At 37.8% G+C, this 22,704-nt stretch overlaps 1 protein-coding gene across 7 annotated transcripts in view; it reads left to right on the top strand.

Moving 5' to 3' along the window:
• The first annotated feature begins 1,201 nt into the window (after window positions 1-1,201).
• The window catches only part of LOC114279052 (AP-1 complex subunit gamma-2), a 41,908-nt gene continuing 20,405 nt past the window's right edge, over window positions 1,202-22,704 (top strand). The window contains exons 1-4 of one of the 7 annotated variants that reach the window (XM_082892794.1): window positions 1,202-1,262; window positions 14,945-15,247; window positions 15,399-15,540; window positions 18,070-18,243. In XM_082892794.1, coding sequence (XP_082748920.1) covers window positions 14,949-15,247; window positions 15,399-15,540; window positions 18,070-18,243 — 615 coding nt within the window. In that variant the 5' untranslated portion in view covers window positions 1,202-1,262; window positions 14,945-14,948. Of the gene's footprint in view, window positions 1,489-13,069; window positions 13,290-14,944; window positions 15,248-15,398; window positions 15,541-17,625; window positions 17,737-18,069; window positions 18,244-22,704 lie in introns of those variants that run through there. The other 6 variants (XM_082892791.1, XM_082892792.1, XM_082892790.1 and 3 more) reach the window with 6 other exon arrangements.

Here is a 22,704-nt window from a genome sequence, read left to right as displayed (position 1 = left end):
TCCAAAACAAAGACAAAAGAATAAATATATATATTTAAATGAAAACGGCTTTAGTAAAGCCAAAATAATTTTTTAAATAACACCTTCCAACCCAAAACAAAGACAAAAAAAAAAAAAAAGTTATATAAAAACGGTTTTAGTAAAGCAAAAAAAAAAATTATTAATTACATTATCACCTTCTAACCCAAAACAAACACAAAATAATAAACAAAAAAAATTTACATGAAAACGGCTTTAGTAAAGACCAAAAAAATTTCTGAATTACACTTTCTAAACCAAAACAAAGACAAAAGAAAAAAAAATATTTTAACATGAGAACGGCTTCAGTAAAACCAAAAAAAATTTATGAATTACATTATCACCAAAATAATGACAACAGAAAAAAAAAAAAATATAATTTAAATGAACAGTGAAAGCGTGGTTTCAATCCATGCTTACTGTAATGAACAGTGAAAGCATGAATTTTGTAAATGAACATGATTGGCTTAATAATATCTAAATGAATATGATTTTAAAATTATATATATGAAAATATTATGTAAAATTAATATATGAAAATAGGCTTTTCCCATAAAAATTTAAATGATATATAAATTGGCCTAATTCCCAAATGTTTGGTAATTAGTTAAAAATATTATGTAAAATTAATATATAAAGAAGAGGCTTTTCTCATATGATGTAACACAAATTAATATATGAAAAGAAGAGGTTTTTCCTATATTATGTAAAATTTTTGAATTACACCATTTAAACCAAAACAAAGACAAAAGAAAAAAAAAAAATTCAATATAACAATGGCTTTAGTAAAGCCAATTTTTTTTTTTATAAATTACATTATCACAAAAATAATGAGAACAGGGAAAAAAATAAAATATTAAAAAAAAAAAAAAATAAACAGTTAAAGCGTGATTTTAAATAGCATTTTCTTACAAAAAAAAAAAAATTATATGTGAAAGCGCGATTTTAAATAGCGTTTTTTTAAGAAAACAAATACAGAATGAAAGCACGATTTCAAATAACATTTTTTTTAAAAAAAATTTTTATGTTAAAAACGTGATTTGTAACCACCATTTCTTAATTAAAAATGTGATTTACAATAGCGCTTTTATTATTTATCAATTCGTAATAATGCTTTTAACATAATTTGAGAATTTCGTCTACACTAAATTTGAGAATTAAGATACAAAATAGGCTTTAATATGGGAAAAGCCCCCTCGGGTGTTGCCTGTCTCAATATTTTACGAAGGCAAAGTTGCGTAGTGGTAATTTATCTCTCTGTCTTCGCAGATCCAAATCTATCTGCAATTCCCAATCGAATTCTTCAATTCAATACTTCAGATCTTTATTATATACATAGACATTGTATATCACCTGTGATTGATTGAATTTTTTTGATTGTTCGTCTTCACAATTGGATCTGATTGAGGTAACACGAACCTTCAAAACAGACCCAATCATGAATCCCTTCTCGTCCGTTACGCGACTAAGGTTAGCACAAATCTTGCTCCACATTGTTGTTTATACATACATGCGTGAGAACAAGTACGAAAATTTTGATTTATGGTGTCATTTCGTGATCGAAGTAGGTGAAATTTCAAATGGAGGTGGAAAACTAATGAAATTGATGGGATTGGATATTAGAATTGTTGAAATTGAAGACATTATGTCCAAAAATAGATTTAAACGTGTGCGCGTTTGTGTAATTGTATGGGGAGGAAACTTGGAATGCATTTGTTGTAAGGAATTAGCATAACGTGTGAGATTATAGTGTATCATTGCAAAAATATGAATTTGAATTTTTTTTTTATCTCAATCTTTTGGGGGGCTTGTGCATTCAATTGGTTATATGTGTGTATATATATATATATATATGGGAAATGCTACAATGTGCACTTGAACATAATAAGAAAAGTTACGGTTTTTGTGATAAAAGTTATGAATTTTTTTATGATGAAAGTTCCAATTTTTGTGATGAAAGCTATGAATGATGAAGTTATGATGTCCAGCTAAAAAGTTATGTTAACTAAAGTTATACTTTTTGTGATAAAAGTTATATATTTTGTGAGAAGCAAAAAGTTGTATTTTTGTGATAAAACTTATGCTTTTTGCATAAGGTGCACACACATACGCCCAAAAAGGGGTGCCCATGTAGCCTTTCCCTATATATATATATATATATATTTTGTGTTTTAAAGTTTGGGTTGCAAATTGCAATTTCATTTTGTAGTGGAAATGTGTTTTTATTCTTCTTGCTATGCTCATAAGAAATATACAACTTTTGAAATAAAATTACCAAAACAAGGAAACAACAAAAACAAAGTTACTGACAATGGCAACAACTAAACATTATGGTACGTACGCATAACATTAACAACACAAGTAAGAATATTTAGTATCAACTAGTGTATCTGCTATATGTAGTCCTTAATTGGGTAGCATCAGATCTAGTACTGATGCGGACAGAAAAGGTGTTGGGTTTTTCTACTTGATATCCCTAATTTTGTGTATATTCTTTTTTGTTTTCTTCTTCTTGTTTCATTTCATTTGATATTACAAACTTTAGCTAGTTGCCTTAGAGACTGAACGACCTGATTTGATTATTTTATAGATGAGGAAAAGTTCCGAATCTCCCCGTTGTCATTTCTTTCAATGTACTAACTTAACATTGTCTCTTGTTCTTTAGCTATTTAGTATGTAACTTAGCCCATGTTTGGCATTTGTTGTGGGGAATAATCACATATGGACAAAAAAAAGCTACAAAATCATAAAATGCCAAAACACTTGAGTTGGGATGCAAAATTATCAAATTGTCCCATATACAAACAAAAAGTAAAAAAAACATCATTTCCAAGTGGAGGGCAATTTTATCATTTCACTTTGGGAATATCATTTCCAATGCAAAAAAGCCAAACAAGAAAACCAAACAAACAAAAAAAGTCCCAGGCTAAAAAAGTCAAAAAAGCCAAAAAGCCAACTAAAAAAGTTCTTGCCAAACGAACCCATGTACATGTTAAGACAAAGGTCATATTCAGCTAATATTGGCATGTGTTTTGTATGCCTTGGAGGTTGGCATGCATATAAAAATTGTTTTGATTTTTCATAGGCCTCCTAGCAAACATGAAATGAATGAGGGAGAGAATTGAAGAAACTAGATGAAGCATGCCAACTTAAGTTTAGAATCCCTGCTTGTAACAAGTTGCAAAAATTATTTTTCACGTTTGGCTCTTCACAGAGTTAGCCTTGAAAGGGTGCTTTAAAGTGATATAGTGGAAGGTTCCTCATTCTTAACTGCCATTTTTGCAATACTCGGCAGTTTTGTTTTAAGTCTCATAAGTTCTAACATAACATTCTTAGATTTACTCATATGCCTAAGACTATTTTGTATGGAGGTGAGTCCCCTTCAGTCTAGACTAGAGGACGCTGTTTGGCCACACCACAAGTCGCCTTTCGATTATCAGAACTGTTTATTTTGTTGGAAATTTCGTATATTTTATCCACAAAAAAAGGTAAATCCGATAATCGTAGCATATTTAATTTGTCGCGTTTGTTAGCAAAAAAGTAGACGACAATTGTATTTTTAAAAATAAACCATTCATTTTTTTGGTGATAAACACGAGAAAATAAATAAGTTTCGATTATCAGATCGACTTAATTTTTTGTGTGGATAAAATACTCGAAGTGCTTGACAAAATGAAGGTTCAAATTATTGAAACAAAACCTGTGATGGGCCTCAAGAGCCCAAACAGCGCTCTTGTGTCTAGGTTATGGACTGGGGCAATCTGCCTCCATTTTGTATATTGTAAAATTATTAAATGAGAATGTTTATCAAAAAAAATATAAAATAAATAAAAAATATAAAATAAAAAATTATTAAATGAGAATGAGTTGCGAAATATAGTTGGTTAGTACTTGGCATGGTATATCCTTCTTGCATTTGGCATGTAATGAAATAATATGATGCTTTCATCTCCCTTAGTTGGGCTTTGTCCCAGTTAACCTTTTTGTCTCGTTTTCATTTTCAATTTCCATCTATCAAGAGTCAGGTATATCTCATTTTGCAGGTAAGTGATGTCTTTCCATGAAAAGTGTTTTTTTTTTCTCCCTCATGCAACATTTTCTTTTCTTCTCTTCATCTCACTGCTTTGAACTTCAAAATCCCCTTTTAATCCTCCAGCTTTTTGCCCAAAACAAAGTCATGGACTTGTGAGAAATGGATTGAACATTGCCACTCATTCAACTTGCTGATGAAATCACTATCATGAAATGGCATATTCCAACTTGAAAGGATCCTTTATTATTATTATTATTATTATTATTATTATTATTATTTTTGATTGATATGAGATGGATAGTGATTGGGACACGTACACTGAAGACTTATAGATGCAATGATAAGGAAGAGTGACATGGTTACCATAAATGGAGATGTTAGGGGAGTTGAAGACCTAAGCAAATTGGGATGCAACAATGAAAAAATATATGACTTATTCGATTTAATTGAGCACATAGGCCTTGGTAGAGCTGAATGGTGAAAAATGATTCATGTAGCCACTTGATGGGAACATAAGGCTTGGTTTGGTTTGGTTTGGTACTCTTAACCTATAGTCTATGTTTGATTTTTGTATTATTTTGGAGGGGATTGAATATAATAGGATAAGAGGACATAAGTAATACCATAGAATAATGGATGAGATTTTATGTACTATCGGATTAGTTATATTATGTTCAGTTAGCGTAGGATAATGAGACATGATTATTTTTTACTATTGGACGAGAATGAAGGACAATCTGGAGAGGAGTGATGAACTAATCTGGGAGATAAGAGTTGATCCTATGATTAGCTTTGTTACACCAAACAATGGACATGGGGATAAGGGGAGACATGTGACGACCACATGGTTTTAAATCCCTATTCATCTTATTAATCTAGCAAACAGACTAGCCTGATAGAGGTTAAGTCTAATTTGCAAATTTTCTAAACAATAATGAGAGGGTCTGCCTGTGAGCATATTACGTTTCATGTATATATGGTAGTTTATATACTTTGTATATATTAGGGTTTTTGTTTCCTTTTTCAGTTCTAGGGTTAGCTTGCTATATAAACCAATGTATTTTTCTGTTTTATATACAATTGAATATACAGTTTCATTAAGAAAACTTATATGGTATCAGAGCAAGGTCTGAAACCCTAGCCTCCCTCAAATCTTTTCTGGTTTGTTTGAATTCTTTGGTTCTTCTTTTTTGAATTTGTGTAACCCATTTGAGCTTGAATCGCAACCTATCAAGTTGCGAATCATCTGAGTTCGAATTACACTCCCAAGATCACGATTCTCTGGTTCTTCTGCTTTAGCCGTCTCTCTAGTTCATCTGGTCATTCTGTCGTCTTCAGTCATTTGCTTCGACCCTCTCTGGTTCATTGTTCATCCTGGACCTCGCGACATATATCTCTTTCTCTTGTCCATCGTTGGTTGCCTTCGACGTGGTTGGGTTCATCATCTGTTCGTGTTTGCTGATCTTTGATCATTGGTTCCATTCGTAGGTCATCGTTTGCGTAGTCGCCTCTTACGCCGAAGGGTTTGACCAAAGTGACTCGCCTCTTCTCTCAGTTCGACCCATCGGGATCTCTGTTTCACTATTTTGGAACTTGATTCAGGTTTGATTGTATCTGACCCATTGTGTGTTTTTGTTCCATTTGGTACTGTTTGCTTGGGTGTTCTGAAATATCTCTTATTACAGTTTGACCATGTTTTGGAGTTTCTTCTTTATTACGTTTTGACCACAGTTTCTATCACTGGTTTGGGTTGGACCCATTTGACTTCCAATATTATGAGTGTATTCGTGAACAAGAGGGGGTCATTGGCATTAGATGAGTGTGCCTTCTGCCATCAGAGGGGCCATTGGAAGTATCAATGTCCCAAGAAGGGATGTATGTCTGGCTCGTCTTCTCAGCAGTTTCGAACCTAGTTTTACTCTATTTCTCCAAGTAATTTTCAGGCTCCTGTTGGTTCTACTGTATCTGCTTCAGCTCTTGATCTTGACTTGACTTCCTTAAGTGCTCAGATTAGTCAGTTTCAGCATACACTGTTTACCTCCTAGCCATTTCCGTCTGCCTCCATTGTTTCCTCTTCTCATTCAGGTTTTTCAGGTATCTTTTCGCTGTCTGAATTTTTGACTCTTGTGCCTCTCATCATATGACTCTCCATCTTTTCTTACTTCAAAATTGTACTCCCCTCCCCTCTCCTATTACTGTTAATGCTGCTAATGAGTCTGGTATATCTATTATAACTGTTAGGTCTATCTTACCGTCTACTATGTCTATTGTCTCTATTCCATTTGTCCTTTACGTTCCTTAATTATCTGTCAATTTATTATCTATCAGTTAGCTTGATGCCTCCGGTTTTGATGTTATCTTTTCTTCTTCTATCTGTTCTGTGCAGGATCGGATGTCCAAGTAGCAGATTGGGACGAGTCGTAGAGTTGGAGACCTTTATGTGGTGGAGAGCTTACATCTGCCTATGACAACCTCTCCAATTGTTTTTTCCTCTTTTCAATGAGATTCTCTGTTCAGTCCTTTCTACTTGTGGCATTCTAGATTAGGGCACTTGTCTGTTGACTGCTTACGATCTTTAGCTCAGTCAGGTATATTGGGTAAAGTTTCTCCTAGTGAACTTAGTGAATGTCGAGGTGTAAACTTGCCAAAATGACGGCCTTACCTTTCGTAAAAGTTGTTCTATCTCTGATACACCGTTTTTTTTAGTTTACATTGATGTTTGGGGCCCTTCTCCTATTCTCACCAAAGGGGGTTCTGCATACCATGTGTCATTTGTTGATGACTGCACCCGTTACACTTGGGTTTATCTTATGAGGCATAAGTCCGATTTCTATCAGCTATACCGTACCTTTCAGTCTATGATTACTACTCAGTTTAGGTCTACCATTAAAGTATTACAGTATGACTTGGGTGGGGAATATTTTAAAAATGAGTTCTGTGAGTATTTGGCCAATTTGGGTACCATTCACCAAACTTCCTGTACAGATACACTTGCCCAAAATGGTCAAGCTGAGTGTAAACACCGTCATCTCCTTGAGACAACTAGGTCTTTTCTTCTCTCTGCCTTAGTTCTGGCTCCGTTTTAGGAGGAGGCAGTTCTTACTGTCGCTTTTCTTCTCAACCGCATGCCTACTCTCCGTCTTTCTGGTCAGGCTTCTTATGAGACTTTGTTCTCCCAAATTTCTAATTACTCCCTCCTTCGTGTGTTTGGGTTTTCCTATTTTGTCCTTCTCCGCAAAGATCGGACCAAACTTAGTTCCCAGTTTGTCCCATGTGTATTTTTGGGTTATCGTCTTACGCAGAAAGGCTATCGGTATTACAACCCTGTTTCCCATCGTCTTTATGTCTCCCGCCATATTTCTTTTCTCGAACGTCTGCCTTACTTTCAGCTTCCTCCTATCACTGCTCCGGTTTCCAAAGAGGATTTGGCTTACATTGTTCCATTTCCTTCTGAGGTCCCTACTGATGAGTACGTCTCTACTGTTCCCCATGAACTTGTTCCCTCTTCTCCTCCTTCTCCTCCTTCTCCCTATCCTGCTCATTCTCTTCCTTCGTTGTTAGTTTATTCTCGTCACCAGGCTCTCCCTCCCCCAGTTGTCTCTGCCCTTACTGTTGATCCTGAAGCTTGAGTAACAGCTTAGGGTATGATGAGATATCATCCCTTATTTATAAATAAAGATTAGGGTTTACAAGGTAGACAATTACAAGATGATCCCTGAGTGCATAAAAAATGATTACAGACTCTTTCGGCTAATATAATATGCTAAGTGACTTTCGGTGATTATAATATGCCAACACTCCCCCTCAAGCTGGTGCGAAGATATCTCTCATGCCCAGCTTGCCTAATATGTCATGAAACGGTTTATTCCCAACTCCCTTGGTGAGAATGTCAGCAAGTTGGTCACCAGACTGAACAAAAGGAGTACAAATGGTACCACTAGTGAGTTTCTCCTTAATGAAGTGGCGATCAATCTCAACATGTTTTGTCCTGTCATGTTGAACTGGATTGTGAGCAATGTTGATGGCGGCCTTATTATCACAGTATAACCGCATGGAGTCCGTCTGAGCAATACCTAGATCACTCAACAATAATTTGATCCATAAAAGTTCACACACACCTTGTGCCATAGCTCTAAACTCAGCTTCTGCACTTGACCTAGCAACCACATTCTGTTTCTTACTCCTCCAAGTAACTAGGTTGCCGCCGACAAATGTACAATACCCTGAAGTTGATCTCCTATCAGTTACTGACCCAGCCCAGTCAGCATCTGTATAGGCTTCTACACGAAGATGATCATACTTTGAAAAATACAGACCCTTACCAGGAGCAGACTTCAAATACCTCAAGATTCTCATGACAGCCTCAAGGTGAATCTGATGAGGAGCATGCATAAACTGACTAACTACACTGACAGCAACAGCAATATCAGGACGGGAGTGAGATAGGTAAATGAGCTTACCCACTAAACGTTGATAGCTCCCCCTATCCACAACTTCTCCTCCTTCATCATCCCCCAATTTCTGATTAGGTTCCAGTGGGGTGGCACATGCCTTGCAGCCAAGCATCCCAGTTTCCTTCAACAGGTCAAGCACATATTTTCTCTGTGAGATAAATATCCCATCCTTAGAGCGAGCAACTTCAATTTCCAGAAAATACTTCAAGCTTCCCAAGTCTTTGATTTCAAATTCTTTAGCTAAATATTTCTTCAACAGAGGTATTTCCCCACTATCATTGCCTGTAAGAACTATGTCATCTACATAAACAATAAGTGCTGTAGTCTTACCGCATGAGGAATGTTTCACAAATAATGTGTGATCTGCCTGACTTTGTTTGAAGCCATATTTAAACATAGCCTGAGTGAATCTCTCGAACCAAGCCCTTAGAGACTGTTTGAGACCATATAATGACTTCCGAAGTTTGCATACTTTCCCTTCTGTTTGATGATCCTCAAAACCCGGAGGAATGTCCATATATACTTCTTCTTCGAGGTCACCATGGAGAAAAGCATTCTTGACATCAAACTGATAAAGCGGCCAATCTAGATTAGCTGCTAGAGAGAGAAGTACTCTGACTGAATTCATTTTAGCCACGGGTGCGAAGGTCTCCTGATAATCAATGCCATATGTCTGAGTAAACCCTTTAGCCACAAGTCTTGCCTTGTAACGCTCAATAGACCCATCTGCTTTGTGTTTCACAGTATATACCCATTTACAGCCCACAGGTCGTTTGCCTGTAGGTAACTTAGTCAATTCCCAAGTGCCATTCTTCCTAAGTGCTTTCATTTCCTCAATCATGGCTAGTTTCCACTCAGAGATAGCAAGAGCATCCTGAAAATGGTTAGGAATGCTAACAGAGGAAATATTGGACACAAACGCTCTATATGAGGATGACAAATGAGAGTATGATACAAACTGGGAGATAGGATGTTGAGTACAAGATCTCACACCCTTCCTTTTGGCAATAGGAACATCAAGATCAATGGACTCACTCTCATCAGAAGCAGGAGATGGCAGTGGAGTAGCAGAAATGGTCCCGTGTATCCAGTTAACTTGTTTTCTGTCGATGTCCCGGACATAAACATGGCCATCCTTATTCTTGGTGACAGTGGGTTCTATAGTTCCAGTAGAAGAGGGAGTTCCAGTAGAAGAGGGGGGTGCAAGAACAACTGGTTCTATCATAGGAGGCACAGGACTCACTTCTACCATAGGAGGCACAGGACTCACTTCACACCAAGGCTCCCCCGGAAGTGAGGACGGTGACACCGGAGAGGACAAGAAATAGGACTGGGACTCAAAGAAAGTGACATCCATGGACACAAACCACTTACGAGAAGAAGGGTGGTAACATTTATACCCCTTTTGAGTAGGAGAATAACCAAGGAAAACACACTTGAGGGAGCGAGGGTCCAACTTACCACGAGAGGGAGAGTGATTATGGACAAAACAGACACAACCAAATATTTTGGGAGGAATAGAAAACAAGGACTGAGAACCGAGGAGGACGTGAAGTGGAGCCTGTTTGTCCAAGACCTGGGTAGGGAGACGATTAATAAGATGGGCAGCGGTGAGAACGGCATCGCCCCAATAGGGTCGATGCACGTTCATAAAAAAACACATGCACCGAGCTATGTCAAGAAGATGCCGATTCTTGCGTTCAGCCACCCCATTTTGTTGAGGGGTATTGGTACAAGAGGTCTGATGGATAATGCCATGAGTAGAGAAATATTGTCCTAACCCAGAATCTATGTATTCCCCGCCATTATCAGAACGAAATATTTTGATAGTGGCCCCAAACTGAGTACAAATCATCTTATGAAAAGTGCGAAACACAGAGAAAACTTCACTCTTATCTTTCATGAGATACACCCAAGTAGCACGAGAAAAATCATCAATAAATGTAACAAACCAGCGATGACCTTTCACAGACAGAACACGAGAGGGACCCCAAACATCAGAATGTATTAATGAAAAAGGAACTAAGCTTTTATTCAAACTGGGAGCAAAAGAAGCTCTATGTTGTTTTCCAAGTTGACAAGACTCACAAAGAAAGTCAGACACATGATGATTTGCGAAACTAGAAGGAAATAAATGCTTAAGTAAATGAAATGAGGGATGCCCAAGACGCCGATGCCACAGCCATACATCAGCGGGGGTAGTAGAAGACGTGGTGGAAGAATAAGCAAGTTTGTCCGGTTGATCTAGGAAGTAAAGACCATTTTCTGCACTACCACTGCCAATCGTCCTCCCCGTGACAAGGTCCTGAAAAAGACAATGATCAGGAAAAAACGTCACACAACAATTCAAATCCTGGGTAAGACGACTTAAGGATAACATATTAACAGAAAACTTGGGAACATGGAGAACAGAAGATAGATGCATGGTAGGAGTGACTTGGACTAAACCTTTTCCAGAAATGGAAGAAACAGTTCCATCGGCAATCCTAACTTTGTCCTGACCTGAAGAGGGCTTATAGGCAGAGAAAAGATCAGAGGAGTCAGACATATGATCTGAGGCACCAGAATCAATAATCCAAGGCAAAGATGTATGACACAGGAAAGTACAAGGAGAAGATGCTAAGTTACCTGAGCGGGCAAAGGACGAGGAAGCGGTACTGAGAGTAGTAGAAGATCGGCGGTCCAACAATTGGCGCAAAGCATCCTCCAGCTCAGTATCAGAAGCCTGGGTAACAGAAGTGGAATTAGAATCAAGGGTATCAACGGCACTAGACTGATGAGCCCGGGAATAGGAACCACGTCCTCGAGAGTGGCCTGACCGACCTCCTCGAGAACCAGACCGATCACCGCGACTCCCAGATGGAGTTCCATGAAGTTTCCAACATGTCTCACGAGTATGCCGCGGCTTCTTGCAATAATCACAGAATACAGACTCCTTAGCAGCAGGAGGAGGCAGGCTGAGGCCATCTCGGGGAGTAGACAGTAATGCGGAACGGTCAGTAGAGACAGGGAACATCATAGCAGATCGACGACTCTCCTCATTTTGTACATAGGCAAATGCCTCCTGTAGTGAAGGAAGAGTGTCCATACTCAGAACTCGACCCCTAACTGGATCATACTCCATATTTAGGCCGGCCAAAAATTTAAAGACCCGTTCCCGTGCGATGAACTTCTTGTACCCGACAGAATCAGTAGGGCAAACGGGCTTATAGTCTTCCAGGTGGTCAAGGCATTTCCAGCCGTTGGTGAGGAAAGTGAAGTACTGAAGAACAGTCTGCTCCCCCTGAAGTGTGCTTTCAATAGAGCGACGCAACTCAAATGCCTGTGAAAAATTTCCTTTGCAGGAATAGGTAACAGCCACAGCCTCCCAAATGTCCTGGGCAGTCTCCATAGACAAGTAGCCCTCACCAAGTTCTGGAACCATTGAATGGATAAGCCAACTCATAATCAAAGAGTTAGTAATCTCCCATTGGTCATAACCGGAGTCAGTGGTACTAGGTGCCTGTATCCTGCCATCAACATACCCCATCTTCCCTCTGCTTTTCAAAAACAAAGTCAAACTTTGAGACCATGCTAGGTAGTTCTGACCATTAAATAGAGAGGTGGTGATTTTCAGACTAGGGTTGGAGTTCTCAGTCATGGTAGTAGGTAGAATGAGACTCTCACTTTTTGGTGTTTGAGACGAAGAGGACACCTAGTGGAATCTGTCATGGATACAATACTACCAAACCCGCAACAAACTAGTGGAAATCACAAACACAGAAGGTGGAAGTGAGATATCAGGTACAATGACCACTATAAAGACATAATAAAATTACGAAACCATTTAATTTTTGTTTTTTTTGTTTTTTTTGTTTTTTTTTTTTGTTGTTTTTGGAATTAATTAATTAATTAATTAATTAATTAATTAATTAATTTTTTTTATTTTTAAATTGAGTTATTTATGGATACATGTCTTTATATATATAAATATCTCTATATCAGGCTATTTATATATATATTAGGATATATATGTATATATATATATATATTTATATATACCACAGTGAGATCAGAGTCTGAGGAAGACGAGTGACGAGGAAGACGAGGGACGAAATGGGTGGAGGAGATCGCCGAGGCTGAGGAGCTGACGGCTGAGTGATGATCGACAGAGGAAGGCGAGGAGGTCGACTGAGGAAGACGGCTGAGGAGATCGACTGAGTTGCGGAGATCGACTGAGGAAGACGGCTGAGGAAGACGATCCACCCAGGTAAGCTTCGAACCCTAGAGTGTTGTTGGTGAAGAAGGTCTACCAACGAGGGTGAACCGAAACCCTATAGGTTCAGCTCTGATACCATGAAGCTTGAGTAACAGCTTAGGGTATGATGAGATATCATCCCTTATTTATAAATAAAGATTAGGGTTTACAAGGTAGACAATTACAAGATGATCCCTGAGTGCATAAAAAATGATTACAGACTCTTTCGGCTAATATAATATGCTAAGTGACTTTCGGTGATTATAATATGCCAATAGATCCTCCTGCTTTTGACGACTCTGATCCTGCTGCACACCGATAGCCTACTCGAGAGCATCATCCTCCAAATAGGTTGGGTTGGTCTAATACATGTTTTTCTGTTTCTTATCGTACTTTTTTGTCTGCTATTCATTCTTTTTCAGAACCTCAGTCTTACAAGGAGGCCTGTCAGGATCCCACTTGGATTCGAGCTATGGATGAGGAGTTGTTTGTCGTACAGAAGACTAACACTTGGGCATTCGTTCCGTTGCTTGCTGGCAAGAATCTGGTTAGTTGCAAATGGGTTTATAAAGTCAAGACTCATTCTGATGGTTCTCTCGAGCAATACAAAGCTCGCCTGGTTGCCAAGGGTTTCTTGCAGGAGTATGATATTGATTATGAGGAGATCTTTGCCCTGTACACGGTTCGGATTGGTTCGGTTCTGAGAAAATCCAAGAACCGAACCGATCCTAACGGTTATGTGATTTTGAGAACCAGACCAGACTATTACATTTGTAAAACCAGACCAGAATCAAACCGAAATAACGGTTCGGTTTCGGTTTGGTTCACGGTTCCAAAAATTTCTATTTACAAGAATAAATTGTTAATATTAGCAAAATAATTACTCAAACTGATTACATTTGACTCATGATAAAAACTAATAATATTAAAGCATTACTCAACATTATATATCTATATCATCCTAATATCATTAAAATTACAAAAAACCAATTAATAAAAACAAAACTTGATATTATATATATATATATATCTTTTAAAATTCGGTTCGGTTCGGTTCGGTTCGGTTTGGTTCGAACCGTGATTTTTTTCATAAAATTCATTAACTGAACCGTTTTTACGGTTCTCATATTTCTTAAACTGAAACCGAACCAATTCTTAATAGAACTGAACCAAACCGTACGATTCGGTCTGGTTCTGTCCGGATTACCGGTTTGATCGGATTTTTGAACATCCCCACCTTTGCCTTTGTTGCCAAGATAACTGCTGTCTGTACCTTGATTTCTGTTGCCGCTATTCGACATTGGCCTCTCTATCAAATGGACGTTAAGAATGCTATTTAGATTGCCCACAACACTGTCTTCCATGAGCGGACAAAGCACATTAAGATTGATTGCCACTGTGTTTGTCACCATTTGTAGTCTGGCTATATCTTGCTTCCTTTCGTCTCTTCGGCTTTGCAACTTGCTAATTTCTTTACCAAGACTTACACCACTGTTTGGTTTTGGCTTCTTCTTGGCAAACTCTCAGTGTTTTCCGCTAAAACACCTTGAGTTTAAGCGGGGGTGTGAGCGTATTACATTTCATGTATATCTGATAGTTTATATATTTTGTATATATTAGGGTTTTTGTTTCCTTTTTTAGTGCTAGGGTTAACTTGCTATATAAACCAATGTATTCTTCTGTTTTATATACAATTGAATATACAGTTTCATTAAGAAAACTTACACCGCCATCTCTCTACACCCCGCATAGCACAAGAATTTATCAATTATAGTAAGTCAGGTCTCATATGATTACATCGCCCAGCGAAAAGCCATTCCAAGAATAAGGGTAAAAGTTGGCATATTAAATTAATTAAAGAAGCTTGTTATTATTGATTTGGAAGCTTGTTATTATTGATTTGGCTTTCTCTTCTTTACAATTTTTTAATTCTTATTACATACAATGTCTCCTTACAGATTTGAAAAAAATATAATTTCCTTTTAATATCAGGTTGTTCTTCTGATATTGGCATTTATCTCCAGGCAATTAATTAGATTGCTAATGTGTAAATCAAATTTTGCTGAGGTTGTGTTTTTATTTATTTATTTCTTATTTTAATATATATATATATTTTTTTATCGGTGTTGTGTATTGCTGCTATATCATTAGTTTGAAACTGTTAATTTAATCATGTTGGAGGTGCTTACTGTTCCAATGCAGGGACATGATTCGGGCTATACGTGATTGCAAAACTGCAGCAGAGGAGCGAGCTGTTGTAAGAAAAGAGTGTGCTGCAATTCGTGCAGCAGTTGATGATAATGATCAAGATTATAGTCATCGTAATATTGCGAAGCTCATGTTCATTCACATGCTTGGTTACCCCACACATTTTGGTCAAATGGAATGCCTGAAGTTAATTGCATCTACTGGATTTCCAGAGAAGAGGATAGGATATCTTGGCCTTATGTTGCTTCTTGATGAAAGGCAAGAGGTACTGATGTTGGTCACAAACTCATTGAAGCAGTATCCAGTCCATGCGCGTTCTACTTTTTTATTGTGTGACTTAATTATTCGGTTTCTTGTCCCTGTCTATTTATGGTGAATAAATTTATCAACAATTACCATCCTTACGGGTTTTTAAGTACACCCCTCCAAAACCTTGACTTATGCACAGAGATCTTAATCACTTCAACCAGTACATCGTTGGACTAGCTCTTTGTGCTTTGGGGAATATATGTTCTGCGGAAATGGCTCGTGATCTTGCACCTGAAGTTGAAAGATTGCTACAATTTCGAGATCCAAATATTCGGAAGAAAGTAAGTTTTTATAATGGGATCCTTTTATAGCCATTTGTCAAGAACTTTATTAACTCCACAAATGCATAAATTGAATTTACACATTTGGATTTCATTGCGGAAGGGTCATGGCAGGAGCACTTGAAAAATTTCTGATGATTAGAAGTAATTACAATTATTCTAGCATTCTTCTTATGAACTTTGCCTGAAGACAATTTAATGGGAGCTCACCTTGTACCTTTGGGAGAAACACTTGTACATGAGAACAAAGAGGAATTTGGTGTATGTATTTTGAAACTGCATAAATTAATTCAGAAGATGCAACTATTTGACTCAATTAGCATGATGGAAATATTGTAATTCCCTTTTGATTGCTTTCAAGGAAAAGAGTCGCACCTTTATTCTACCTATGGCTACCTTTTTTTGGAACCCAAAAATATTCACATTCCTAGCATTTTCCCTTTTAGGCTATGTTTGGTTCATGGATTTGGGAAGTGATTTGAAAAGGAAAAAGGAAAAAGGAAAAAGTGCGTGAATTCATTTACATTTCACCTACGTTTTTCCTTTCCCTCTCCTTTTCCGAATCCCTATCCAAATCCTTGAACCAAACATAGTGTTAATGTAGCAAACATAATAAATTTTGAAGTTTATTTATTTTATTAATCAAAATTTTTTATTGTCTTTGATAACATCAAAATTTTTTATGGTCTTGGATGAGATCATCTTATTTCAAAAGGTAAATTCCATTTAAGACTTAATCTTTCCTGAACATCAAATTTTTTATAATCTTGGATGAGATTATCTTATTTCAAAACGTCAATTCCATTAAAAACTTATTCTTTCTAACAAAAGAACAATAAATTTACGTTTGACTTTTTTTTCTTCTCTTGTTTCATTCTTAGAGACAATCGACTTCCTTGGGGTTTGGGGGTTTATTGGTGCTGGAGAAGGGGAGAATTGAAGCCAAGGTATATTGTTGCCTAGGGGTAATATAGTAGGGGTGAAGGTTATGGAGTTGAGTAGGGATCTATTTCTATATCTCATTTCTCCAAAGGAAGAGTCTCACAAGATTTTGGCTAGGAATGATGGGAGGAGTGATCAAAGATCAAGATTTCATTTTAGGTTATTGTTTCATTTAGCACAGAAATGGAAACTTTTTGTAAACATTTCAAAAACATTTTAGAAGCAAGATAAAGAATTTGAAAATATATAGAAATTTTGAAAATGTAAATTGAAATAATATATAGAAGTCTAATAATTGGATTGATTAAGTGAACGTATTGAGATTTATATACTCATTCACATACAAGAACAAATTTTTGTATGTTGTTTACTTTTATTTTAATATAAATGCTTTATTACTTTACTCATTACTTATTCCCATACAAGAACAAATGTAAAATAAAAAAACCAATGTTGTTATGAACCAAAAATTTCAAGTATTTTCAATTTCAAATAACTAAATTTTGTTAAGCACTAGTGTAAATTATTCTAAAAGTGTGTTAAGGTCCCAACAAAATAAAGTCTACAAATTTAATTAGATAGTACGGTGTGTTTAGCTATGTTCTGCTGCGTTCCAATGGAAACACTAGAATTTCATTATTCCACTAGTATTTCGTTTCAGTCCCTTGGAAAACGGAAAGTAGCTCTATGCTTAGCTCGATAAAAGCTTGTAAACATAAAATAAATAAATTAATATTTATTTTTATAATATATCAAATAAAATTTCATTAATTTATTTTATTTTTCTATTTATATTTGTTGTAAATTTAATATTAATATAAGTATTCTTATAAATTTTGCTCATAAATTTTTATTTTATTTTTATCTTAATACTTAAAATTAATTTAAGTTTTTTTTTTTAAATTTTCTCTCCACAACCGGGGGGCATGCTTGTTTTTTTATTTTTATTTTTTGTATTGTTCTTTTTATTTGTTGTTTATGTTGTTGTTGTCCATTGGTGATAGATATCTACACAACCGGGAGATGGGGTTATTGCTCCCTTTGCTAATAAATGTCCTGGTGATATGAGGTTTTATTTTTTATTTTAATGTTGTTATTTTGTTGTTCTTATTACTGTTATAATGTTTGGTCCATTGGTGACAGCTACATCACCAACGGATGCTCCCCTCACTAATAAATGTTATGGTGATATGAGTTTTCATGCTGGGCAACTGAATGCAGACGCTGGTGCAATTTGCTTTCTTTACAACTGCTGTAATGCTCATGTCTTTTATCACCAGAGTCCCACCTTTGGAAGTGATTCAGGATAGGATGGTTGATAATTTTGAACTTCTTTCTTCTGTTAGAGTCTTGATTCTGTTTCTTTTTCTTTGCAATATGCTCTGCTTTGGCTGTTTTCTTTGGTGAAAGTGAAGTTAAAAGATTGTAATTTGGAAGCTTGAGTTTCTTTACATAATTAGTAGAGTTGACCGTAGGAAATTATGTAATGCTTGATGATTTAATGTTTTTTCATTGTCAACTATCAGGTCACGGGCCTATCTTTGATATTTCTTGTAACTGTGTTTACTTGTTTTCTGTGTAATGCAGGCAGCATTGTGCTCTATAAGGATTATAAAGAAAGTCCCGGACCTGGCAGAAATTTTTATAAACCCTGCTGCTGCTTTACTTAAGGAAAAGCACCACGGAGTTTTAATAACCGGACTCCAGCTCTGCACAGATCTATGTAAAGTCAGTTCAGAAGCTCTCGAATGTTTTAGAAAGGTAACTTGATCATGGCAATATGTTTTTTCATTTTTTGATAAATAAACAAATTTTATTAGAAAAGCATCAAGATGATGCAAATAATACAAAAATGAAGCCTAGAACAGCCCAAAGCCTAACTAATCAAAGCATCTACAAAATCAACAAAAGGTAACACATCCGGATCTACCGTAACCGTAACCCAACTATGAAGCACAGTGAGCAACCGCCACTCCAATCACGGGACCGGCCGAGACACACCATGAAAAATACGCCTATTTCGCTCCAACCCTATCAACCACATCAAACAATGCCCTGCAAGCAACCATTCCTTATGACGCCTCTTCCCAACCCTCCCCCCAGACCAACTCTGCAACACAGCCAACACCGAACCAATATGTTGTCTATATAACTAAAATAAGGCGAGCATAGTTATGCCATATGAGCTTTACACGAGTCTTTGTTTGTCTAGTATTAATGAAACTAACAAGATAATTATAAAATGCTGTTCTTCTTTTTGTTTATGGTCCATGCTGGAAACAAATCAATATATATTTTGTGCCATGTTTGCTAGAACTTACATCTCTATGTGATTGAACCTTTGAATTGAGATTTAGAGTTAAGGTTGTTTTGTGACTTGGTTAACAAACTCATTTTTTCGTCAAAGATTGATTACCCACGATTGATGAGGTTAATATAAACTACAACTTAGCATTTTTTTTTTTGGCCAATCCTGAGATGCCATGGTTAGGCTGCCACCCCACCTTTGTTATAGCTCCAACTAGGGCTTCAATGTTTGTTCCTTTGTACCTCCTCTTGGACAGGCAGCAAAGTGCTGCTTACAATGCCATTCTAACTGTTGATGTGATTGCTGGAAATTTTAGATTTTTGTTTGCTGTACTCCTGCTATTATATTTGGTATCTTTTCATTTGTTAATGCATATGTCTTCTCAGCAACTTACACTTGTGAGGCCATGTTCTAACTATTGGAATACAACAGTAATGAATATATCCTTCTCTACTTCATGGTTAAAACTCCAAGTGTTGGACTACTGCAAGGGGTAGTTCTGTTTGTAAGCTTCTCACTTGTTGACTTGTGGCCTATGAGAACCCTTATTCTAGTGCATGTAAAGTATTGGAGCATCCATTATTGTTTAAAGAAGATATTGAGCTACTTCAATGGCAAACGCATCAGATATCCACACAAGATGGCAGTTCAATGTAGCTTATGTTGAAATTTATGTAATATTGATTGTTATTGATTGATATTATTACAAGGATTCCTATTATATAGAAGAGGATTTGGGTAGTAGGTGAGGAGTAGGTGAGGGTAAATTGGTGGTAGGTGTAGTAGGTGTGGTAGTAGGTGATGGTAGGTGTAGGTAAATTTTAACAGCCTCCCGCAAACTCAAGGAGGATAGGAACTAACCAACTTGAGTTTGGAGAGAGTTACAAAACAAGAAAATACATAAAAATAAAAGAGGATAGGAAACACTGTATGGTCGTGTCAGACCGTTGGTGAAGACACTGTATGGTGGTGTCATAACGTGGTAGAGGACACTGTATGGGGGTGTCATAACGTGGTAGAGGACACTGTATGGTGGTGTCATAACGGTATAGAGGACACTGGATGGCGGTGTCAGACCGATGTAGAAGACAGTTTATGGGGTCATGTCGGACCGTTGTAGCAGACAATGTTGTGACAGTTGTTGTGACAGTTTACGGAGTCTTGCTGGACCCTTGTAGAAACTAACCGGAATCAATGTCTGGACAGTTTACAGAGTCTTGTCGGACCCATGAAGGAGCTAACCGGAATCAATGTCGGGACAGTTTACAGAGTCTTGTCGGACCCTTGAAGGAGCTAACCGGAATCAATGTCGGGACAGTTTACAGAGTCTTGTCGGACCCATAAAGGAGCTAACCGGAATCAAATGTCGGGACAGTTTATAGGGTCATGTCGGACCGTTGGAGATGCTAACCGGAATCAAATGTCGGGACAGTTTATAGGGTCATGTCGGACCGTTGTAAAAGTTGCACCCTCAAAAGGTGTGCCCAATTTTGTCAAAAGACGTGCCATCAAAAGGCGTGCCATCAAAAGGCGAGCCCAATTCATCAAAAGGTGTGCCGGATTCATCATGGCGAGGCACGTGAGTGCCTTGGTTGGCGCGCCCATTTGTCGGCTGGTGGGAAGAGGCACGCGATGCGCGTGGCTGCCTCGGCTATAAGACGGAGGCTGAGGCTGAGGCAAAAAAAAAAACCTGCGAGCGATAGTCTGAGAGAGATTTCTGAGAGAGATTCTGTAACACTCTGTTTTCTGAGAGAGAGTTCTGAGAGATATACTGTGTGACACTCTGTTGCCTAGAAAATGGCTTCATCGTCTTCCCGCGGGCTGCTCACCCTCTTTCCCGACCTCAACGAGTCAACGAGAGAGAGAACTGGTGCGGTGGCACTGGAAACTCAACCAAGCGCCCCGGAGTTTGCTCCGTTGAACTTTCCGATGCGGTCGGTGGAGCAAAGAATGGCAGTGCAGTCGGATGTGGAGGCCAATCAGTATACTCTGAAGGCATGTGTGGAAAGCATGACGGCGGTCACAAACTTGTCGAACCGGCTGCAGAGTAGGACAAATGAGGTGCAGCATTTAAACTCCCAGCTGGCTCTGCTCCAACGCATGTGTAAGGATGCGCGAGCAGAGATAAGCGTGCTAAGGGCAGAAAACAAGGAGCTGAAGCGGAAGGCCACCGTGATGTTCCGATTTGGAGGTCCTCCATATGCTGCAGTGGAGGAGTATGGGGGAGTGAACGTGCTCGGTGGCGTGGAAAACACGGAGGCAGCACCGTCAAGGGCCGCCCAGGACGGAGGCAAGAAGAAGAGACCGGCGGCAGAGTAGAGAAGAAAAATCCCGCCTGTGGATGTGGTTGTTTGGTTTGTTTTGGTTTGGTTTGTTTTTTTTTTTTTTTTTTTTTTTTTTTTGGGTGTGTGTGTAAGATTGTGATCGGGGTGGATCCCTGAGATGAATAAAATATGGGTGGTTGTGCAAATTTGTAAATTGTGTTGGGGTTGTTTTTTTTTTTTTTTTTTAAGGGAAATATCGTGGGGCATGTGAAAGGGAAAGAAAAATAAAAAACAGAAGAAAGAAAGAATATTAAGATGCTAGTGCGTAGAGAGTGGTTTTTAAAAAAATGAGATGATGATGTTTGTTTTAAAAAAAAAAGAGGAAAATAAAAAATAAAAAAATCAATCACTGCTCAAAGCACGGGGTGAAAGAGTGGGTTGAAATATTAAAAAAAAGAGAGTGAGTGTGTTTTGTGAAGAGCTGATTGGTGGAGTGGACTTGTTGGTCACAAGAGAAACAGAGCTTTGCAGAGTCGGCTCTGCAGTACAAGAGAGCTTGAGATTCTCCACAGAAATCGCAAATTCGTTTATGGGTTTTGGAGTTTTCTTGATCTTGTTCTTCTTCTTCATTGTCTTGTTTCACATGTAGGGGCGTTGCAGAAGCATCAGCCGTTGGAATTGCTGAAGATGATGCTAAAGATGATCTTACGGATGACAATACCGAAGATGAAGCAACAGAAGCCGGGCTTGACGAAAGCAACGGTGTGCGTTCTGATGCCGGTGGATCGCCTGTGCTAGTTCTGGCATCACGTTTGCAGACAGGGCAAAAGGTTCTCCATGTGGTTAGCCAAGCATCAACACAAAACGCATGAAATTTATGTCGACATGGCAGTACTCTAAGCCTCTCTCCAACGTTGTAGTCTTCAAGACATATAGCGCACGTTGCTGAAGTACAATTATCCTCTACTACAGCTGTAAAAATTAGGCTTGGCATTGCCTTCACTAGACGACTACTCATCCCGTGGAATTCACGAACATGTGAAGCTCGAGGCCTTTCTCGTCTTATGCGATGCCTTCGAACAAAGAAACAAGTAGCAAGCACTGCAGACATGGCAAGTGATGGGAAGGTATGTGTATAAAAATGAGCGGAATAGGTTGAGGTCCGGCGGACGGCTAAGGTGAGGTTGCCGCCCGCCGGTGAAGCAAAAAAAAATATTAGGTGCTAAACCTGCTCTGATACCATGTTGAAATTTATGTAATATTGATTGTTATTGATTGATATTATTACAAGGATTCCTATTATATAGAAGAGGATTTGGGTAGTAGGTGAGGAGTAGGTGAGGGTAAATTGGTGGTAGGTGTAGTAGGTGTGGTAGTAGGTGATGGTAGGTGTAGGTAAATTTTAACAGCTTAGGTTTTCAATTGCTTTTTCTTTTTAAACTAGCCTTGATTGATGTCTTGGCACATGCTGGTGTGTTATGAAGGCACTTATTGGGTTGTGCCATCAATGCATATGTACTTTTTATTTTACCTTTTTTGTTTTTTCATACAGTTCGGTGTTGTTATTTGAAATCAAACTGCTACACATTTTGATAAAATTATGACTAATGAGATGCGGATCATCCTACAAGCCCAATGTTATAATTGGCA

This window comes from Camellia sinensis, chromosome 10 (assembly GCF_055761805.1).
Source record: "Camellia sinensis isolate YWXY chromosome 10, ASM5576180v1, whole genome shotgun sequence".
NCBI classification, from domain to species: Eukaryota; Viridiplantae; Streptophyta; class Magnoliopsida; order Ericales; family Theaceae; genus Camellia; species Camellia sinensis.
This window is presented reverse-complemented; position numbering and strand designations above follow the sequence as displayed.